At 50.9% G+C, this 19408-nt stretch overlaps 1 protein-coding gene across 1 annotated transcript in view; it reads right to left on the bottom strand.

Moving 5' to 3' along the window:
* The window catches only part of FGF12 (fibroblast growth factor 12), a 214868-nt gene extending 195982 nt beyond the window's left edge, over window positions 1–18886 (bottom strand). Inside the window, exons 1-2 of the mRNA XM_081911365.1 lie at window positions 18788–18886; window positions 18433–18651 (exon numbers count right to left, since the gene is read on the bottom strand). Of these exons, the coding sequence (XP_081767491.1) occupies window positions 18433–18439 (7 nt within the window). The 5' untranslated portion in view covers window positions 18440–18651; window positions 18788–18886. The remainder of the gene's footprint in view (window positions 1–18432; window positions 18652–18787) is intronic.
* Window positions 18887–19408: the final 522 nt, after the last annotated feature.

Raw genomic sequence — 19408 nt, 5'->3', positions numbered from 1 at the left:
GGGTTACAGATGCTTCAGGTTACAGACGCTTCAGGTTACAGACTCTGCTAACTCAGAGTATCTTGGCTTAAGAACTTTGCTTCAGGATGAGAAGCAGGATGGCGCAGCGGCAGCAGGAGGCCTCATTAGCTAAAGTGGTGCTTCAGGTTAAGAACAGGTTAAGAACAGTTTCAGTTTAAGAATGGACCTTCCGAATTAAGTACTTAACCCGAGGTACCGCTGTATAGTGGTACTTTGGTTTAAGAACAGCTTAGTTTATGAACAACTTGGATTAAGAACGCTGCAAACCCGGAAGTAGGTGTTTTGGTTTGTGAACTTTGCCTTGGAAGCAGAACATGTTCCGCCTCCTATTGTGTTCCATTTGTAAATTTCCCCGCTGCTATGGGAAAGCATGCCTTGGCTTAAGAACGCTTTGGTTTAAGAATGGACTTACGGAACGAATTAAGTACTTAACCTGAGGTACCACTGTACTTGAACACCCCCTGGGGAATTTCCTCCAAAATAGCCCATCCTGGAAAACTCCTCTTTTTCAGGGCAGGGAGGAGGGCAATAGGATAAGGAGGAAACAGTCGCAAGCGGGCTGTGACCCCTGTTTTCAGGGTGAGAAAAGCCTCAATTTATTTACTAGTTAAGATAAGTTTAAGAAGCACAGGTTGAACAAGTGAGCAGACACCAAAAACACCGGCTGAACGTACGTAAAGCGGCAATGAAGCCATCTGACGCGATGTCGGCATCACCCACCATTCGGCATCCCCCCCCCCCCCGCATCCCAAATCTCCATCTGCTGAGCTCCTGCAGCAAATCCTCCAGCGAAGCATCGAGGGGCCTCTCAGGCTCTTGCTGGCAAGTTCGGGTGCGAGCATGTTGGGGGGGGGGGGCGGTGAGCGACTGAACGCAAATTAAAAACGGGGCCGTTAAAAGGAATGGCTTTTCATGATGAAGTGCTCTAATTACACGGCAGAAATGGAGAGAAAGGCAGCACGGGAGAATGAGGGTAGCAAAAAATAACTCCCAGAAACCAATTTCCCTCCCCCCCCCCCCCCGTGCACTGGCTATGCCTAAATGCCTCCCTGCAATTTAGCAAGATGCAGAACTGTTTCCTTGTTAAGTCTCAGGGGACAGCCAAGTGATTTATTATTATTATTAGTAGTAGTAGTAGTAGCAGTAGTAGTATTGTTGGACAGTGTTCTCGAAGCCACAAACTTGAGTCTGACCAAACTGCAGGAGGCAGTGGAAAACAGGAGTGCCTGGCGTGCTCTGGTCCATGGGGTCACAAAGAGGCAGACACCACTAAACAACTAAACAACAAAATTATTATTATTATTATTATTATTGCTTCTGTCAACAAAGGCAAGCTTCAAAAGCTACACAGAGCTCTTTGCCTGGCAGAACAGGAAGATTCCTAAGTTTTGCAAGGAGCTGAAAGTTTCAGAAAATAATATTCTTTTGAATATACTGTATTTTTCCATGTATAAGACTATATTTTTCCCCATTTTTAAAAAAGTTTAAAATTGGGGGTCATCTTATACACGGAATGCTGCAATTAATTATTTCTTGATTTGGGGCTCAAAAAATAGGGGTTGTCTTACACATGGAAAAAGAGGGTACATTCTTTCGAATATATATACTTACTATATGGAATTTGACAACTGGACAATGGAAATGGACTCTCCATGCCCTTGCTCTGGCCAAAAGACGGATATTGTTGCATTTGCATTGGAATATAGGGCTCCATTTATTCAATAGGTTAAAGACCTCTCCCAGTGAAGCAAAGTCCACCACCTCCCCAGGGAGTCCGCTCCACTGTCAAAACAAGATCTTAGGTTCAGAAAGTTCTTCCTGACGTTTAGCCACCTGGAAGCGGGACCTGGACCCAGAAGCAGAGCTTTCCTTTCTCTGAATGCTAGAAGCGCAGAGTGGCCAAAAGTCAGGGGCCTCCATTAAGCGAGAAACACAGAGGCCAAGGCGAAAGAGGCGGAAGCAAAAACCTCAGGTGGACAACAACGCAAGCTTTGTATGATATTATTATTATTATTATTATTATTATTATACCCCTCCCATCTGGCTGGGTTTCCCCAGCCACTCTGGGCGGCTTTGTCAGGAGTGCATGCAGGAGCCGGGCCCTGTGACCAGTAGGGCTTTGCAGGACTGGGGCCTTCCTAAGTTTGCTCTGGAGAGGCAAGGTGCAGCCGCACAGGTGAGGCTGATTGGTAACTCACTACACTTGGTGGCTAGAGGCAGAAGGGATATAAGGTCAGCATTTCCCTTCGGCCTTTTGCCACAGCAACACGTTTCCTGCCTCGCTGCATTTGGCTTCTTGCTTCCTGATCCCCAGACCTTGGCTTCTTGACTCCTTGTTTCTTGACCCTCGGACCCTTGACTTTGTGACCCCCTGCTTCCTGACCCTCGGACCCCTGGCTTCTGGACTCTCGTTCCTGCTCCCACCCCGCCATCTTTCCACCAGTCCCGATGTCCTCAGCCAGGACTTTGATCGCCTGTAGACCAGACCGTGACAGGCTTCCAACAAAATATTAAAATACAATAGTCCATCGAACATTAAAAGCTTCCCTAAACAGGGCTGCCTTCAGATGTCTTCTAAAAGTCTGGTAATTGTTCTTCTCTTTGACATCTGGTGGGAGGGCGTTCCACAGGGCTGCATGTCCTGCAATTCACAAAAAGGAGTTTCCCATGAAAAGCCCTTTCCATAAACACACACACAGAGAGAGACAGGTGCCAGCCAGCCTTTGCTGGCCCAGAAAGCACAGAGTCCGTTCCTGGGCTTATCTGCACATATGGAACCCAAAGCTTTAGTGATTAATAAGGCAACCGGCCGTCACTCATTCCAAGATGACGATGGGACGCAGCATTATCGTGGTAACACACTATTAATCAGGGATTTTGGGAGCGCGAGTCATTTCCGCCTGGGCCTTGCGGGGATTTAACGCAGGAGCACATTCTGTGTGGCCATCTCCACATCAGGAAGCCACACATCTTGCCCGAGTTTGCAGCCAGAGTCGGAGGAACAGTTGAAAGAGCTAGAGAAGACTGACAGGAGGCATGACAGCCATCTTCAAACAGCTGAAGGACTGTCACCTGGAAGAAGGAGCAACTTTGTCTTCTGCTTCTCCAGAGAGGAGGACTCAGACCATGGGATTCCAATTACCAAATGTCAGGAAGAACTTCCCCATGGTGACAGCTGTCCAACAAGAGAATGGGTGGCCTCAGAAGGTCACGAGCTCTTCTCAGTGCCGGATTTATGTATAAGTGAGAGCTGGACCATAAAGAAGGCTGGTCACCAAAGAATGGATGCTTTTGAATTATGGTGCTGGAGGAGACTCTTGAGACTCCCATGGACAGCAAGAAGGTCAAACCTCTTCATTCTGAAGGAAATCAGCCCTGAGTGCTCACTGGAAGGACAGATCCTGAAGCTGAGGCTCCAAGACTTTGGCCACCTCATGAGAAGAGAATACTCTCTGGAAAAGACCCTGATGTTGGGAAAGATGGAGGGCACGAGGAGAAGGGGACGACAGAGGACGAGATGGTTGGACAGTGTTCTCGAAGCTAGCAGCATGAGTCTGACCAAACTGCGGGAGGCAGTGGAAGACAGGAGGGCCTGGCATGCTCTGGTCCAGGGGGTCATGAAGAGACGGATATGACTAAATGACTAAACAACAACAAAACAAGCTCTAGCTTAGGGCCCCACTCTCTTGGGGGCCCCCCAAAAAAGTAAAGGGAAAAAACTGGATGTACATTTCCAAAATAAAAAAGATAAAACCTTAATCAAATAAAACCTACATACAGCAACAGTGTTTTGTGTTGTGTAAGCTCCTGTGATGTAATAATAATAATAATAATAATAATAATAATAATAATAATAATAATAATATCTTTATTGTCATTGCCCCCTCTCAGGGACAACGAAATTACTTGGCTGCTCCATCCACCCAGATAGGGTGGATGTAAGTCATGGGCCCCACCTGCTAGCCTGCTCCCTCAAATATCCCTGGTTTGCTCCTTTCTATATATACGGTGCCTACAATCTGCATGTGCAAATGGCTTGAGATACCTATGAGATCCATAAATTACCATGTAGCATATATTCAACACAAAAAACAGCGACAATTTGTTGTTGACAAAGGACAGCTGGACATATCAAGGGCCCCATTACCTTCAGGTGCTGAGGGCCTCATCAGACCTAAATCCGGCCCTGCATGTAACACTCCAAAAATGTAAGAGCATAAGAACAGAGGCGTAGTTGGGTCAGACCAGCAACCCATCTAGTTGAGATGTCTGTTCCCACACTGGACCACCAGATGCCCAAGGGAATCCCTCACTCAGGACATGAGTGTGACTGTGTTCTCCCTACGTGTAATTCCCAGCCTCCCAAATGGCATAAATGGAACAGGATTCTGGCACTGCTGGCTTATCATAGAATTGTAGAGTTGGAAGGGATCCAAGGGTCATCTAGTCCAACCCCCTGGTATGCAGGTATCTCCACTAAAGCATCCCTGACAGATGGCCATCCAACCTCTGCTAAAAAACCTCCAAGCAAGGAGAGGCCACCATCTTCTAAGGAAGTCCGCTCCACTGTCAAATGGCTCTTACCCTCACAAAGTTCTTCCTGATGTTTAGCCGGAATCTCCTTCCTTGCAACTTGAAGCCATGGGTTTGAGTCCTACCCTCCAGAGGAGGGGAAAACAAGCTTTCTCCATCCTCCATGTGACAACCCTTGAGATGTTTGGATGCTTTCCAAAACTGTCTTCCAGGTCCATTATAGATAGATAGATAGATAGATAGATAGATAGATAGATAGATAGATAGATGATATGGTCCTAGCTATTGCTGGATATTGGAAAAAATATATTTCTGCACCAGGACAACTTGCAGCTTACACTGAAAACAGGTGAAGAGGTTGCTCAGTAACCTCCTATGAGCTACACCAGGTGTCAGCAAACTAAGGCCCATGGGCTGGATCAGGCCCAATTGCCTTCAGGATCTGGCCCGTGGATCGACGTGGAGATTCTGTTCATTTGCGCTGTGCCATTTCCCCCCCCCCTGCACAATTCCATTCCCTCCCCTCTCCCTCACACATACCACGGCGGCGTCTCCTCCCTCCCTCCTCCTGGCTTCTCCCTGCCCTGCCTAGAGGAGGAAGGGGGCTGGGCTGAGCTGGCTGAGCGCCATTTTAAGCAGCCCCTCTACGGAGACAGCCCTTTCACGCCGCTCATCTTCCCTCCATGGGCGAGTTCGCTCTGCCTACGCATGAGAAGCAGCAGCAGTGGCTGCGGTGGCGGCAGCCCCAGGGAAGGTGAGCACAGCAGCTGGGGGGTGAAGAGGACAACTTGGCCCCCTCATCTCTTCTTCCAGCTCCCCCCCCCCCCGGTGCTGTTTCTCTGGCCCGCCACAAGGTCTGAGGGACAGTGAACTGGCCTGTGGCTAAATTTTTTTGCCAACCCCTGTGCTAGACATTCCCAAACCACACATCACCCGTCATCACCACAACACCCTAAAGAGAGGGTTATGTTAAAAAACAGCCCACTGTTTCCCAAAGGCCTCAAACCAACAGACTGATAGGCTTTGAGATTTGAAGAATTTGGGGGAAAATTTGGAGGAGTCTGCTCAGAATTCATTGCCCCCCACGGCTGCTCCAGAGTTTGTGGGGGGGGAGGGAATCTGAACCAGTGGATTCAAATTACAAGAAATGTGATTCCAACTAAACATTAGGAAGGACTTTCTGACAGTAAGAGCAGTGGAATGGAGTCCCCCAGGAGGTTTAAGCTGAGATTGGAGAGCTATCTGCGAGGGATTCTTTCGCTGGGATCCCTGCCTTGCTGGGGTTGGACTAGATGACCCTTGGTATCCCTTCCAGCTCCATAATTTTGTGATTCTATGAACTGCTGCCAGAGATATTCGGCCCTGTTCAAAATGTCAGGCTCCCGTAGGCAAGTGACCAGAGCCATCGACAGGATTTACATTTCAAGAGGTGAGCTCAAACTACAGCCTTGGTGACAAAGCTTGCTACCCACCCTAGAATGGGGACCATGAAAGACTATTTTATCTATTATTTGTACAATGCCCAATAGCTGATGTTCTATGGATACAACTGACTAGCCATGTTTTCCAAAAAGGGCGGGGGAGCCACTTTCACAATAAAAATAAAAAATACTAACAGTGATTTAATAATTTAAAACAACTAGGAACATTACAAAGTCTTTGAAATCATATATCGAACAGATGGAAAGCTCTTCAATCTGAGCAGGCTGAAAGCAAAGAGTAAGGTTACCGTAACTTCCGCCATAGAGCTTCAGTATGCTGATGACAACGTAGTGTGCGCACGCTCAGAGGATGACCTCCAAACCATCCTAAATATCTTTGCAGAAGCTTACAAAAAGCTTGGCCTATCACTCAACATCCCAAAAACCAAAGTGCTGCACCAACAAGCACAAAATAATCCATCTGCAGCACCACAAATCCAATTCAATGGTGTAACGTTTGCGTGTGGATCCAGAATTGGCCTCCACAGTCACTTACGGATTCACTGGTAAAACCGTGTTTATGGAAGACAATCTTACTCGGCTACGAGGGATCGCCAAAGAAGAAAGAAAAAGGAGGACAGATTATAATTCAGGCAGAGAAAAGTTCTTCTCCCTCTCTCATAACACTACAAATCATGGACACCCAAAGACACAGAAGATTGTGGGACAATTCAATACAGATGAAAGAAAATACTTATTCTGTGAATATCAAAGCAGCAGAAATATGAGATGATTGGACCCTTACTGAACTCAAAGCATAGGTACCCACAACAAAAATTTAAAATTCGGCTAAATATTTGGAGTTTATTATATGTATTGGTATAATTTGGAATAACTAATATGATATGATTGGTTTGTTAAATGGAAATTTAATAAAATTATTTTTAAAAAAAGAAAGAAAAGAAAGAAAATACTTATTCAGGCAGCACATTGATAAACTGTGGAACTTCCTCCCACTGGAGGCAGTGATGGCCTCCAAACTAGATGGCTTTACAAGAGCATTAGACAAAGTCATGGGGGAGGAAAAGGCCAGCAATGGCTCCTAGGCACAATGGCTTGGCTCTGCCTCCGCATTGGGGGGCAGCACTGCTTCTGAATACTGGAAACCACAGAAGGAGAGAGGGCTCTTGTGCTTGGGTCCTGCTTGCAGGTTTCCCAGAGGAGCACCTGACCGGCCACTGGGACAACAGGGTGCTGGACTTGTTGGGCCCTGAGCCTACATCTAGCAGGCTCTTCTCTGTGTTCTTACATTCTCGTGTGGGTGCCAGAGGAGCATAGAAAAGAATCTCTGAAGGTGACTTTAGACATGTGCACCAGTGCCCTCGTGTCCATCTCTGACTCGTTCCAAGGTGATTTGTGCAGGAGACACATGCTAGCTGGTGGCTCTCATTGCTCAAGGTGTTTTTTTTCCAGCCCTGTTTGTGACTCCCCAAAACTGCCATGCTGGAAACATCCACACCTTCCTGCACTGTCCTGCTTTATGAGCCTCATGGAAGTATTCCAAGCCCCTATGACCAGCAGTGGAGGAAGCCACTCGGGCGCCTGGAGTGGCGCACTCAGGGACAGGGCGAGTCGCCCATAGGGGTGGGGCGAGGGCGGGGCGAGTTGTCCACAGGGGTGGGGCAAACCGCGGGGCCTCCGGAGTCTGCCTGCCTCCTCCCACTCTGTGGGATGTGAAACACAAGAGCAGTCAAGTACAACATTCCTAGAGTGAACATGTTTGCACATGGGGAGGAATGTTTGTCCAGCCAGCAGGTCAACTTCCTGTTTCCTTCTGGGCTGGGACAGACTTCCTCTGCATGTGACTAGAGGTGGGCGTGGCCTCACCTGTGCAGGTAATGACAAAAGCACAGGACAGGGCAGCCATCTCTCTCTCTTTGACTACATGCATCGAAGAAGCAACATCTACTTAGCCAAAGATGCTCTCCAAGAGAGGTCAAAGGGATGGTCTCCTTAGGAGATAGTTTCCAGGTATATGTTACTTTTCTAAGTCTGCCTTCTGGGATCCTATTGTGAACAGAATGATGTGTGAGTAAAACTTTTTATACTTTTATAGAAGACTGTGTCGTGTCTTATCTTTTATGAGGCAATAAGGGGAAAATACCAGAACAGTTATTATAGAGACTTTAGTGAGCCTGAGCAAACGCATCTGCTAATTTTACAAAATAGGGGAATGTTACTCTGCTAAATTGTGAACTTGTTAACACAAGTTGGAAAGGCTATAATTCAACAATATATCCTCTCCTGCACCCCTGAACATTCCCACACACTCAGCTGCCCTACAGCTGGGGAGGAGACAGCGGGTGGACTGTTTGGGCAGGAGAGATGTGTGGCTCGGGTGCGCTGCAGGCCCCACAGTGAGTGCCGCCGGGCATTTTGCCCGCCTCCTCAGTGGTGACACCCGGGGCAGACCACACCTACCGCAGCCCCCTTCATCCACCCCTGCCTATGTCAATGGGAAATGGGAGAAGATAAAATCCATGGGATGCATTCAAAGAAGGCTAGACCCATCCCAGGAATTTGACTACCCAGCCTTGCTCAGAACACACCTGAAGACTCCATCCAGTTCTGAGCTCCATTGAAGAAGGCTCTTGACAAGCCGGAAGGTGTGCAAAGGAGGGCAACCAAGATGAGCAAGGGTCTGGAAACCAAGCCTGATGAGGAACGCTTGAAGGAACTGGGTATGTTTAGCCTGGAGAAAAGAGGACTGAGAGGTGAGAGCCATCTGCTAATATCTGAAGGGCTGAGCCATGGAAGATGGAGCAAGCTTGTTTTTCTGCGGCTCCAGAGGGTAGGATCTGAACCAATGGATTAAAACAACAATAAGGTTGATTCTGACTAAACATGATGAAGAACTTCCTGACTGTTTGGTGGTCCTTTCCAACACTACAATTCTATGATGCTATACTCTGCCACAAGCAAAGGATGAACTGAAGCAAAAACTGCCGATATCTCAATGGATTGTGGCTTTTCCGTCCTTTCCCTGTTGTTGTATCTCTTTTTTCCACAGCTGTGCAGTTTGCACAGATCAGTCGCTATTTCTAAGGCCACGTCTTGCCTTGCCTTTCCTGCTGCCTCTTTTTGAAAACCCCATTCGTGATATAGTGGTTGATGGCGCACCAAATCCACCGTGAAGTGCGGCAGAAGGGCCTTTGAATGAAAAATTGATATTTCCCCGTTCCTCTCTCTCCCTACACGGACCTGAGAGTGTGCATACTGAATGCTCTTCGCTCAGACATCGCCGTAAGGGCATCTCTGAATTCTCTGGATCTTTTGGAAGAAGGGGGGGCACACGCTGATTTGCAGATGTTGCAGCCACTCAGGGAGAGGAAAGAAGGGGAAAGTAAGGGATTCGGCAAGAGGCCAGGAATGGACTTCCCAACACTCGCTTTGCAGGAGCAGGAAGAAGAGATTCACCCCTGTGCCTTTGGAGCCAGGAAGGCTTCTCTCCCCACCAACACCACTGGATCAGGCCAATCCAATCCAGTATCCTGCTCTCACAGGGGGCGACCAGATGCCCCAATGGGAAACCAGCAAGCAATTGCAGAAGCAGAGCAGAGCTGTTCTGGATAGTGGCCACCAATAGCGCTCACCTCCTCTGTGAATTTGTCCAATCCTCTTTTAAAGCCATCCACTGCCTCCAGTGGCAGTGAGTTCCACAGGCTATATGCTGTTTGAATAAGGACTTTTCTATATCCGTCCTGAACCTTCCAGCATTCTCCTTCCATGAGTTCTAGCGTTATGAGATGGGAGCTGCCTCTTATGTGCCTTTTCTTTAAACTAGATATTCCCAAGCGCTGCAGCTTTTCTTAATAGGGGAGGTGCTCCACCACCTTATCCTTCTGGTTGCCCTTTTCCTAACTCTGCAATATCCTCTCTTGAGTTGAGGTGATTAGGCACTGCTGGCTTATCATACAATTGTAGAGTCGGAAGGGACCTCCGAGGGTCATCTAATCCAACCCCCTGCGATCCAGGACTCTCAGCTAAACCATCCTTGACAGATGGCCACCCAACCACTGCTTAACAACCTCCAAGGAAGGAGAGACCTCCCGGGGGAGTCCATTTCACTGTGGAGCAGCTCTTACTGCCAGGATGTTCTTCCTAGTGTTGAGTCAGAATCTCCTTTCCTGTAACGAGAATCCATGGATTCAAGTCCTACCCTTCAGGGCAGGAGAAAACAAGCTTGCTCCATCTACCATGGGGGGGGGGGGCTCTTGGGGTATTTGAAGATGGCTCTCCTATCTCCTCTCAGTCTCCTCTTCTCCAGGCTAAACATACCCAGCTCCTTCAACCGCTCTGCCACTGAGCTATAGGAGGCCCTTCTCCCCAAGGCCAGATGCTATCCTCCCATTCAGCAGCCAGCTGGGTTCCCACTGCCTGGAAGTTTTGCACAAAGATTAGCTGCAATTCCTACATCCATGGGGTTAGACTAGATGACTCTTGGTGTCCCTTCCAACCCTTCACCTCTATGATTCTGTGAGCTATCTGCACTCTTCTGCCCCTTTGAAGAGGCTGCTTTCCCTCTCTCACACGCAGTCCTCAAGTTCAGGATAAACGTTATTTGCATTAATAATGTATCACGAACAATCGAGAACCGGAAAGGACCCTTCCCTGCTCCAGAGAAGTACAGGCAGGCCATCTACGCCAATCCTATTGTGCCCATAAAACACGGAGTGCTGTGGGCTGCCCTCCATAAATCCTTAGGGCAGAAACATCCCGCAGATTAATTCCATCCATCAGATATGCAGCAGAGGAGAACACAAATAAAAACAACTCCAGGAGAAGGAATGAAATATTCCCGTTCTCCAAAGTGATGCAGAAAGGAAAGAGTCACGGGTAAGAAAGCTGTCGTGCCAGTTCCCTGCGTATAGGCCTGGAGCGCGAACCCAGCAGCCCCCAAACCTCTTGATTCAGACCCCCCCCCTTCTGCGCCTTTGCCCTTCCTTTGTCTCCCAACTGTGCTGAGCAAACAGCCGCCTTTCCCTCTCGCCAGAAAACCATCCTGCTACATCAGCCCCCAGCAGCCTCATTCATCGCTCATCTCCGTCAGCAAGTTTACTCAGTTCCGGCCAAGATAAAGGAGAAGGACCTCAGTGAGATAGCAGGAGGGTGGGAGGGAAAGAGGGGGGGGAGAACTGGAGGGGAAGGAGTGGGGGGGTTGAGAAGTGTGGGTCAGAGAAGAGGGAGCCCTACGGACAGACAGCATTTCCTGGAAAGGGGGCTTCCTTACAGGCTTGGCGCTGCACATAAGACCATAAGGAGAGACTGCTGGATCAGGCCAGTGGCTCATCTAGTCCAACTGTCCCCGCAGTGGGAAACCCACAAGCAGTACCTGAGTGCGAGAGCTACTCTCCCCTCCTGTGGTTTCCAGCATGCGGGATTCAGAAGCATTGCGGCCATTCACAGCCTTCTCCACCTCCATGAATTTGTCCAATCCTCTTTTAAAGCCCTCCAAGTTGGTGGGGGGCCCCCACCGTCTCCTGTGGCGAGGAGTTCCACAGTTTCGTTTTGCACTGCATGAAGAAGTCCTTCCTTTTCTCTCTTCTTGAATCCTTTAACCTTCAGCTTCATTGTGTGTCCGCGAGTGCAAGTGTTAGGAGAGAAGGAGAAAAACTATTCTCTATCCTCTTTATCCATGCCAGACATAATTGTATAAACTTCGGTCATCAATAGATCCCCCCCCCCTTCCCCTTGCTTGTTCCATGGCTCTTGGGGAAATGGCATTTCCTGGCATTTATTGCTAGGGAAAAGAGGGAGAGCAGAACTCATGAAGAATTATTAATATGTCACAGTGCTCTGGGCACTGACAGCCCACCCTTCTTGGCCCCCTTCTCAGAGTCCGTGTCTAGGCTACCTTTCCCCAGCCTGGAGAATGAACCCCCCCCCAGCACATCTTGTCCCATGCCCTTCCTCCAGGAAGCCTCAAGGTGGGACACAGCCCCCTTCTCCACATACCCATTTTAATCCTCCTAGGAAGCCTGCAAGGTAGGAGAGAGGGAGGCTGGCCCAAGTCAACCTGCCGGCTTCCGGAGCCTGGATTCGACCCCTGGTCTCCCAAGTCCTACTCCAGCCCCCGAATAACACTCACCCTCAAAGTCTGCAGTGTTGTGTGTTTCACGGCTTTCAAAGTAGACTGTAGCAGCTTATATTTTCAATATCACAGTAAACACAGGTTGCTGGGTTTATACATTTTTGTCCCAGGACAAAAAGTCCTGCGGTGAAGTCTTTGCACATGGACATGCTGGGGACCTAAAGAAGGAAAGGGGGGCTGGGGGGTTTCCTACAGGTGAGAAGTATACAGGGGACAACAAAAGGCTCCTTGCCTTTTAGAATAAATGCTTTGTTCCTCTCTCCCCCCAAAATTAACAGTGACCCCTAGTAAGAACTGCCCATGGTCAGAGGATAGTCTCCCCCCCCCGCTAGGTCTGTTCTTTTTCTGCCCCATGGAAATGCTGCCTCTATCCCTACATCCTACACGCCATATTGTCCTCAAGGTCCTAGTCCTCTCTTTTTGGAACTCCCCAACACACATCCGACTCCCCCATCCATTTATTCAGCTGCTATATGCCTGTATGCTTTCCCTTCCACAACTAATAGCAGCTACAGGCGTGGGGGTAGAATTGGGGCCACAACACAGGAAAAAATGATTGTATCCCCCCTTCCCCAACCCTAATCACTTTCTCAGAGACATGCACACAAAAGTGAATTTCGTATAATAAAATTATGAATCTCCTGCAAAATTATGAATCTTGAGGTTCCTGCATTGCATGGGGCTGGACTAAGTGACCCCTGGGGTTCCTTCTAGCTCTACCATTCTATGATTCTATGATCACGCCCACTTAGGCCCTAAAAAAACTGCCAGGGCAGAGTCGGTGTGTGTTCAGTGCAGCACACAGCACCCCAATCAGAGATGAAGGTGGAGTCACTGCCTTCTCACCATTTTTTCTGTCAACATCAGGGACTGTGGTGTGGCCAGTTTTTTAACAATTGTCCTGTCCAGAAGGTGCAAAGCACAGGTGGGAAAAGAAGTAGGAAATGCTGGTGGAGAAAAGGAGGACATAAAAGCAGCCTGCTGGGTCAGGCCAGTGGCCCATCTAGTCCAGCATCCTGTTCTCACAGAAGTCAAAGAGATGCTTCGGTGGGAAACCCGCAAGCAGGATTCGAACACAAGAGCAGCTCTCCCTTCCTGTGGTTTCCAGTGACTGGGATTCATAAGCATCTCTGACTCCAGCTGTGGAGGCAGAGCAGAGCCATTCTGACTAGGAGCCACCGATCACTCTCTCCTTCTCCATGAATTTGTCCCATGCTCTTTTAAGCCATCCAGGTTGGTGGCCGTTCCTGCCCCTCCTAGAAGCACATTCCATCGTTCGAACTCTGCACCGCATGAAGAAGGACTTTCTTCTCTCTGTCTTGAATTCTCCAACATTCAGCGTCATCAGATGTGCACGAGTTCTGGCGTTATGAGGGAGAAAAGCTTTCCCCCACCCTCTTTCTCTGTGCATAATCTTACAAACTTCCCTCGCCTTTCCTCTAAGCTAAAAAGCCCTAAAGGCTGCAACTGTTCCTCACAGGGCAGCCGCTCCAGCCCCTCATTCATTTGGGTGGCCCTATTCTGAACCTTTCCCAACTGGGCAATCTCTTTTTTGAGGCCAGGCCAGCCAGAGGCCTCTGGGAAAGCCACAAGAAGGATTCGAGCACAAGATCACACTCTCCCTCTGTCCTTTCCAGTGAGTGGGACGGTTGCTCACTGCTTTGCAGGGATGTGAGGGATCATTGCACAGGGTTGCACCTGGGGGACTTGGCTATGCCTCAGATACACGGACCGTGGACTAGTGTGATCTCCTGCCATGCAGGGCTCCTAAAGCAGCAACAGCAATGAGCCCTCTGAAGTCCTCTCGCCCTTCTTCGGAGCGCATGATCCATGACTGCAAGATCAGCCACTGGGATCGGGCTGGAAATTTGTCTTTCTGGCTCCATGCAGCCCTCCTTCCTTCCTTGGGCCAGTCCTTTTTTATTGCAGCCAAAGGCCGTGGCCAAAGGCCAAGGCATCCCTAATCTCCAGTGTTAACTACTGTTAGCCTTGGCAAAGCTGATGAGTGGGCTGGAGCTGCATTCTGCTCCATCCCAGCAAAAAAAGCTGCTGTTAAGAGTGAGCAGAAAAGACAGAGCGATGCCAAGCCTTCAGAGATTTTGCTGGAGTCCACCGAGGGAGAGAGAGAGAGAGTAAGGCAGAAAGTGCAGCATAGCCGACACATGCTTTTGACATGGTCTTTTGTGTATTGCGACTTTGCTGTTGTTTTTATTGATTAGGACTTAGTTCTGGAAGTATATCATACTAACCAGAGGCCATGACAATTGCAAACCTGCAAACATAGTATTAATATAATACTATAGAACATGCATCCAGAATATAAAGAAGGCATTATGTGATTAATCGGTAATGATTTATTGTAATAGTTGAGATTGAGTTTCTGCTTAATTATTATTTGCTGATGCTCTGAGAGTTAATTACATTGCATAATATTATATTCTAAATGGATCATTGAACACTACTGCATTTTATATAAGTTGTTTATTTTAAAGTCATTTTTTTAAAATTCTGACTTAGTTCCATTGTATCAGATTGTTATAGGGTGTGTGGTCTTTGTTGTACATTTGGTATTTCTGTGCCTTGTAAAGTTCCCTAAAAAGGTGGAAAACAAATTAAAAGTGAACTGGAGAAATAATCCATCTTGACCCAAGAGTGGAGGCTGCAAACATCCCATCTCTCCTCCCTGCCTTCCTACGCCTTACTCCTTGCATTAAGTGACTAGTCCACATGGCCATGATTGCTGCCAAGATATACTGGTTTGGGCTCAGTTTGATGGTCATGTTTTCTCGCAAAGTATTCTGGGAACAAGGGACGCGGGTGGCGCTGTGGGTTAAACCACAGAGCCTAGGACTTCCGGATCAGAAGGTCAGTGGTTCGAATCCCCGCGACGGGGTGAGTTCCCATTGCTCGGTCCCTGCTCCTGCCAACCTAGCAGTTTGAAAGCATGTCAAAGTGCAAGTAGATAAATAGGTACTGCTCCGGCGGGAAGGTAAACGGCGTTTCCGTGCGCTGCTCTGCTTCGCCAGAAGCGGCTTAGTCCTGCTGGCCACATGACCCAGAAGCTGTATGCCGGCTCCCTCGGCCAGTAAAGCGAGATGAGCGCCGCAACCCCAGAGTCGGTCACGACTGGACCTAATGGTCAGGGGTCCCTTTACCTTTTATTCTGGGAACTGTAGTCTGGGGAGGGTTCTGAGGCTCCTTGTGTGAGGGATCTTTGCTGTGCCACCCCAACCTCTATAGACCTCTGGGGAGAAGGGAAAAGCTATAAACTTGCTTGCAGCATAACTTTAAAACCAGCTTCAGAAAACCGAAGGGGCAGCAAGGGTGTCACGTCACAAATCTCCTCCTTCAACCCCCTCCAGGGCCACTTCCTAGATTTCCCAGGGAAAGATACCTTTCTAAAAAGCAAAGTGTACATTAACCTGGGGACCAGGCTCTTCGCCCTGAGAGCTTTATCCTTAAAGTCCCTGGTGTGTTAGAGAGGCACATCCAGACTCATCAGTACTCCTGGGACTCTCCCATTCTTGCATAAACAGAGGGGGGAGATATGTATTGAAATGCTGCTATTATTGACAAGGCATGTAAAAAGTGAATAGAAAGCTCAAAATGGAAGGTTTCCCTTCCGATGGAAAACTAGGCAGTTCTGATCTCCGAGCTTTCCATGCAAGGCCCTCTCTCACCCACCTGTGGCCTGAAATGGCACAGTCCGCGCGAGAAAGGCAAACTGCAACACCGGCATCACCTGCCCTGGCGCGAAGGGCCGCACAGGCCGCCGGCGCAGGATCGACAGGGCCAAAGGTGAGGCCGGCGCAGGCCTGAGAGGCGACCACCCACAGGGGAATGTGTTACCGAGGAAGGAACGCTGTGGAAACTGCAAGCACTGAAGTTTTGAAATTAATAAATAAATGTACTGGGGAGGTTCTCCTTAACGAAGCACCGTTCTTGCACCCTGAAGAATGAATGGTGATACAGGGATGATAGGCTCTAACCGAGGAGGCGGAATTCAGTCCTCACAAACACCGCTTTGCAGGTTATTAGATGAAACCCCCTTTTAAGTGCATGGCCAATCACAGATTGGTCTCTGTGCGTGAAATCTGAGAGAGCGAGAATGGAAATTCACCAAAATTCGGGCTAGTCTGGGGCAGAGGTGAGCTAGATCGCAGGAGTGCCCTGCCCTTCTGGGGATCTCACCAGCTTTTCATGTTATTATTCCAAGTTGCTGGCCCTTGAGGGTCATTGGAATATGTTATGCGGGAGGGGGTTTCAATGTGGTTGTCAATCCTGAAACAGCAGAGCGTCGCTTGTAGGGAAACCTGCCTGCTGAAAATAATTGCTCTAGATCCTGCAACCTTCAGCCTTTGCTCCAACCCTCGCCTAACCCTGCAATTCCCCCTCCGATGTCAAGAGTGCTTTGCCAGTTCGCTACAGGGAGAGACGAATCGAGCCCCCTCAGCAGAGGAACGTGCCCTTCTTGGGCCCAGCGCTGGGACCCGCCTTCCCTTTGGGAACCGCCAAGGAGGAACCAGCAGTTGCTGCCACACCGAATTCTCCTTTCCTTCCCTCTCCCCTTCCTTTCCCCAACGTCTCCGTCCTCCTCGAAGGCCTCATTGAGCCTACCTCGCACTGTGAAGACCCCGCCGCCACCCCCGGGCGGAAACATATCGGAGTAGCCAAAGCCCAGGATCCCCCCCCCCCCAGCCTTCTCCGCCAAGCCAAGGGCTCCAAGAACTTCGACAGCAATAAAGCGCATCCTTGCAAGTCGTGAGCACCGAATTAGGATGGCCAGGCAGAAACGGCGGCCAGATGGCTCCCTCCCTCTCCCTCTCGCCGCTCAAGATCCAAGAAGGCGAGGGCTATCGCGCCACGCTATCGCAGAATCTCTGGTAATAGCGCTGCTTTGGCTGCCAAGGCGAGGGAAGAGGCTGCCCGCCTCCCTTCCCGAGGCTGCCTCTTGCTTGCTCGCCCGGCCGCCCGCCCGCCAGCAACACGGAGAGGCATCCATCTGCTTCTGGATGCATGACTATGCATATAATGGGTTATTGTGTCCCCACCCCACGATTTTTATGGCATCCACCGTGCAGACCAGCAACACACCTACATCACAACAGGGGAGGGGGGAGGGGGGAGCAGCCTGCTTTGAAAACAAGCCTTCATCGAGGTGTTGGAGTCAATGAGATTCCCCGGTGCTGCTGTTCATATATAACGGAATCACTCATTTTGCGGGGCCTGTTCTGAACCTCAGGTACATCCCCCTTGCCGCTCGAGAGGGTAGGATCCCTCCGTGGGATTGAAGTCGCCTATAATCAGATATCCCCAAACTGCCTTTGATTGACAGGGCAGTTATTAAAACGGAGCCCGGGGTTTCAAAGGCAGCCTCCGTCTTAAAGGAAGCCCTGGGTACACCAGCTCCTCGTTCTTGCTGTATCAGAGCTTCCCAGCCACCTTGTGTAATAAAGGGGGGGGAGCATGAGACTGGGGGGTGTTAAATAAGAGCAGCGTCTCCCTGCACGCTTTTTTTCCATTGGCCGGCGGGATGGGCCACCAGCAACGTCAATCAGTAATTAATATTTAGAGATTTGGAGAGTTCACGTACTTATGCAAAACGAGCAAAGCAAATCGAATCGGATGCAATTTGTATACGCCTGTTTGGATGCAGGAGACACGACCCCCCCCCCCACGGTGCGCCCCCAAACCTGGGTGGGTCGGGGTGTGTGTGTGTGTGAAATATTTTATGAGCAAGGATGCAATGCAATGCACTGACGGAGGCGCGGAGGGCGGGAGGGGGAGCGCTAGATCAAGGGGACTCTCCTTAAGCAGCCAAAACAACATTGCACGACTTCCCCCTTTCTGGAAGGTGGGGTGGGGGTTCAGCATTGCCCCCCCCCCATATGGCGCCACTGGGTCCTGCATGCAGCAGATGCCTCGTCGCGTGCGGGTAAGGACGGGGCTTGTACGGCGAGTCTCTTCCCAGCAAAACGAGGCGCCCCGCAACCCTCCCAGGACACACGCCCTACAATTTACAATTGCATTCAGAAAATTAATTAAATCGCTTCCCGGCTCAGAGCCAGGGAGTCGCCCCGGAAATCCACCTCCGGGAGCCAGCCTCGGCGCTCGGGGCGAAGGCCTTTCCCCGTTCTCGCCCCCTGGCCGGCGTGCGGCGCAAGCCCAGAGCCCGGCGGCGGAGCCTCCTTCGCCCGCCGCCGCCGCTGCTGCTGCAATGGGCTCTGCCCAGCCTCGACCTCCGCTCGCACTGCGGTGCTCGGGCGAGGAGAAACCGTGGGCGCCCGCCCGCCCGCCTGCCCTTACCTTCCATGGCCGAGCTGTCCGGGCGCCGCGAAGTTGCCGGGAACTTTGGGGAGGGCTGGTGGGCTCGGGTGCTGGTCCTCCTCCTCCTCCTCCGGCTTCCGCAGCTCCTCCAGCCCGGATCCCCGGCGGCGCGTCGGGGCTTCCTCTCCGCTTCTTCCTGCTCGGCTCCGGCTCCTCCTCCGGCTCCTCCTCGGCGAAGGCTTTCCCGACACCCGGAGGCTGCAAGCAAGCAAGCAAGCACCGCAAGGCTGAGCGCCCGCAGGGAGGGAGCCGCGCGCCGCTGCGCAACCCGCAGGGACCCCGGGATGGAGGGATGGATGGAGGGATGGAGGCTGGCGCAGGAGGCGAGCGTTACCTGGCGGCGGAGGCGGCGGGCGGCGGGCGGAGCGCAGAGGAGCTGTCCGCCGGCGCTGGTGCTGCAGGTACAACTGCCGGCTCTGCCCACTCGGCTGCCTCTGTTGTACGCACGGCACAGGCGCCGGGGAGCCGGCAGGGCGCATGCGCCCCCCCCCAGCCGCCGCCTCCCTTCCCCTCCTCTTCGCTCCGGCCGCGCGCGCGCTCCCGGAGCCGCCAAAAGCGCTTGGCGCGGCGCTTTGGTCCCAGGGAGGCCTCGGCCGGGGAGAAAGCGCGCACTGGAGAGCGGAATCCAGCGGGACGGGGAGTGGCCGGGGACTCCGGAGTTCTCCGCGCCCCGGGATGAGTTTCTGTTCGGAGAAGGAGGAGGAGGGCTTCGGTTGGAGACCACCACCCCCTCCTCCTCCTGCTGCTGCTGCGAGGCTTTTGGCCTCGCGCGCCGGGAGCGTTTATAGGACACTTTTCCTGGCCCGCAGGTCCCGGGATGGCGATGCTCTTGACTTCAGCCCCTGGGGGCGAAGCTCGGCGCTGCCTCAGCATCGCGGCGGAAGAGAAGGGAGAGCGGGGAGCGGGCAGGCGAGCGCCGCCGGACCTCGCCGCCTCGTGCAAGGCTCGCCTTGCT

Source organism: Podarcis melisellensis (genome assembly GCF_964234715.1).
Source record: "Podarcis melisellensis genome assembly, chromosome: 5".
Classification (NCBI taxonomy): domain Eukaryota; kingdom Metazoa; phylum Chordata; class Lepidosauria; order Squamata; family Lacertidae; genus Podarcis; species Podarcis melisellensis.
This window is presented reverse-complemented; position numbering and strand designations above follow the sequence as displayed.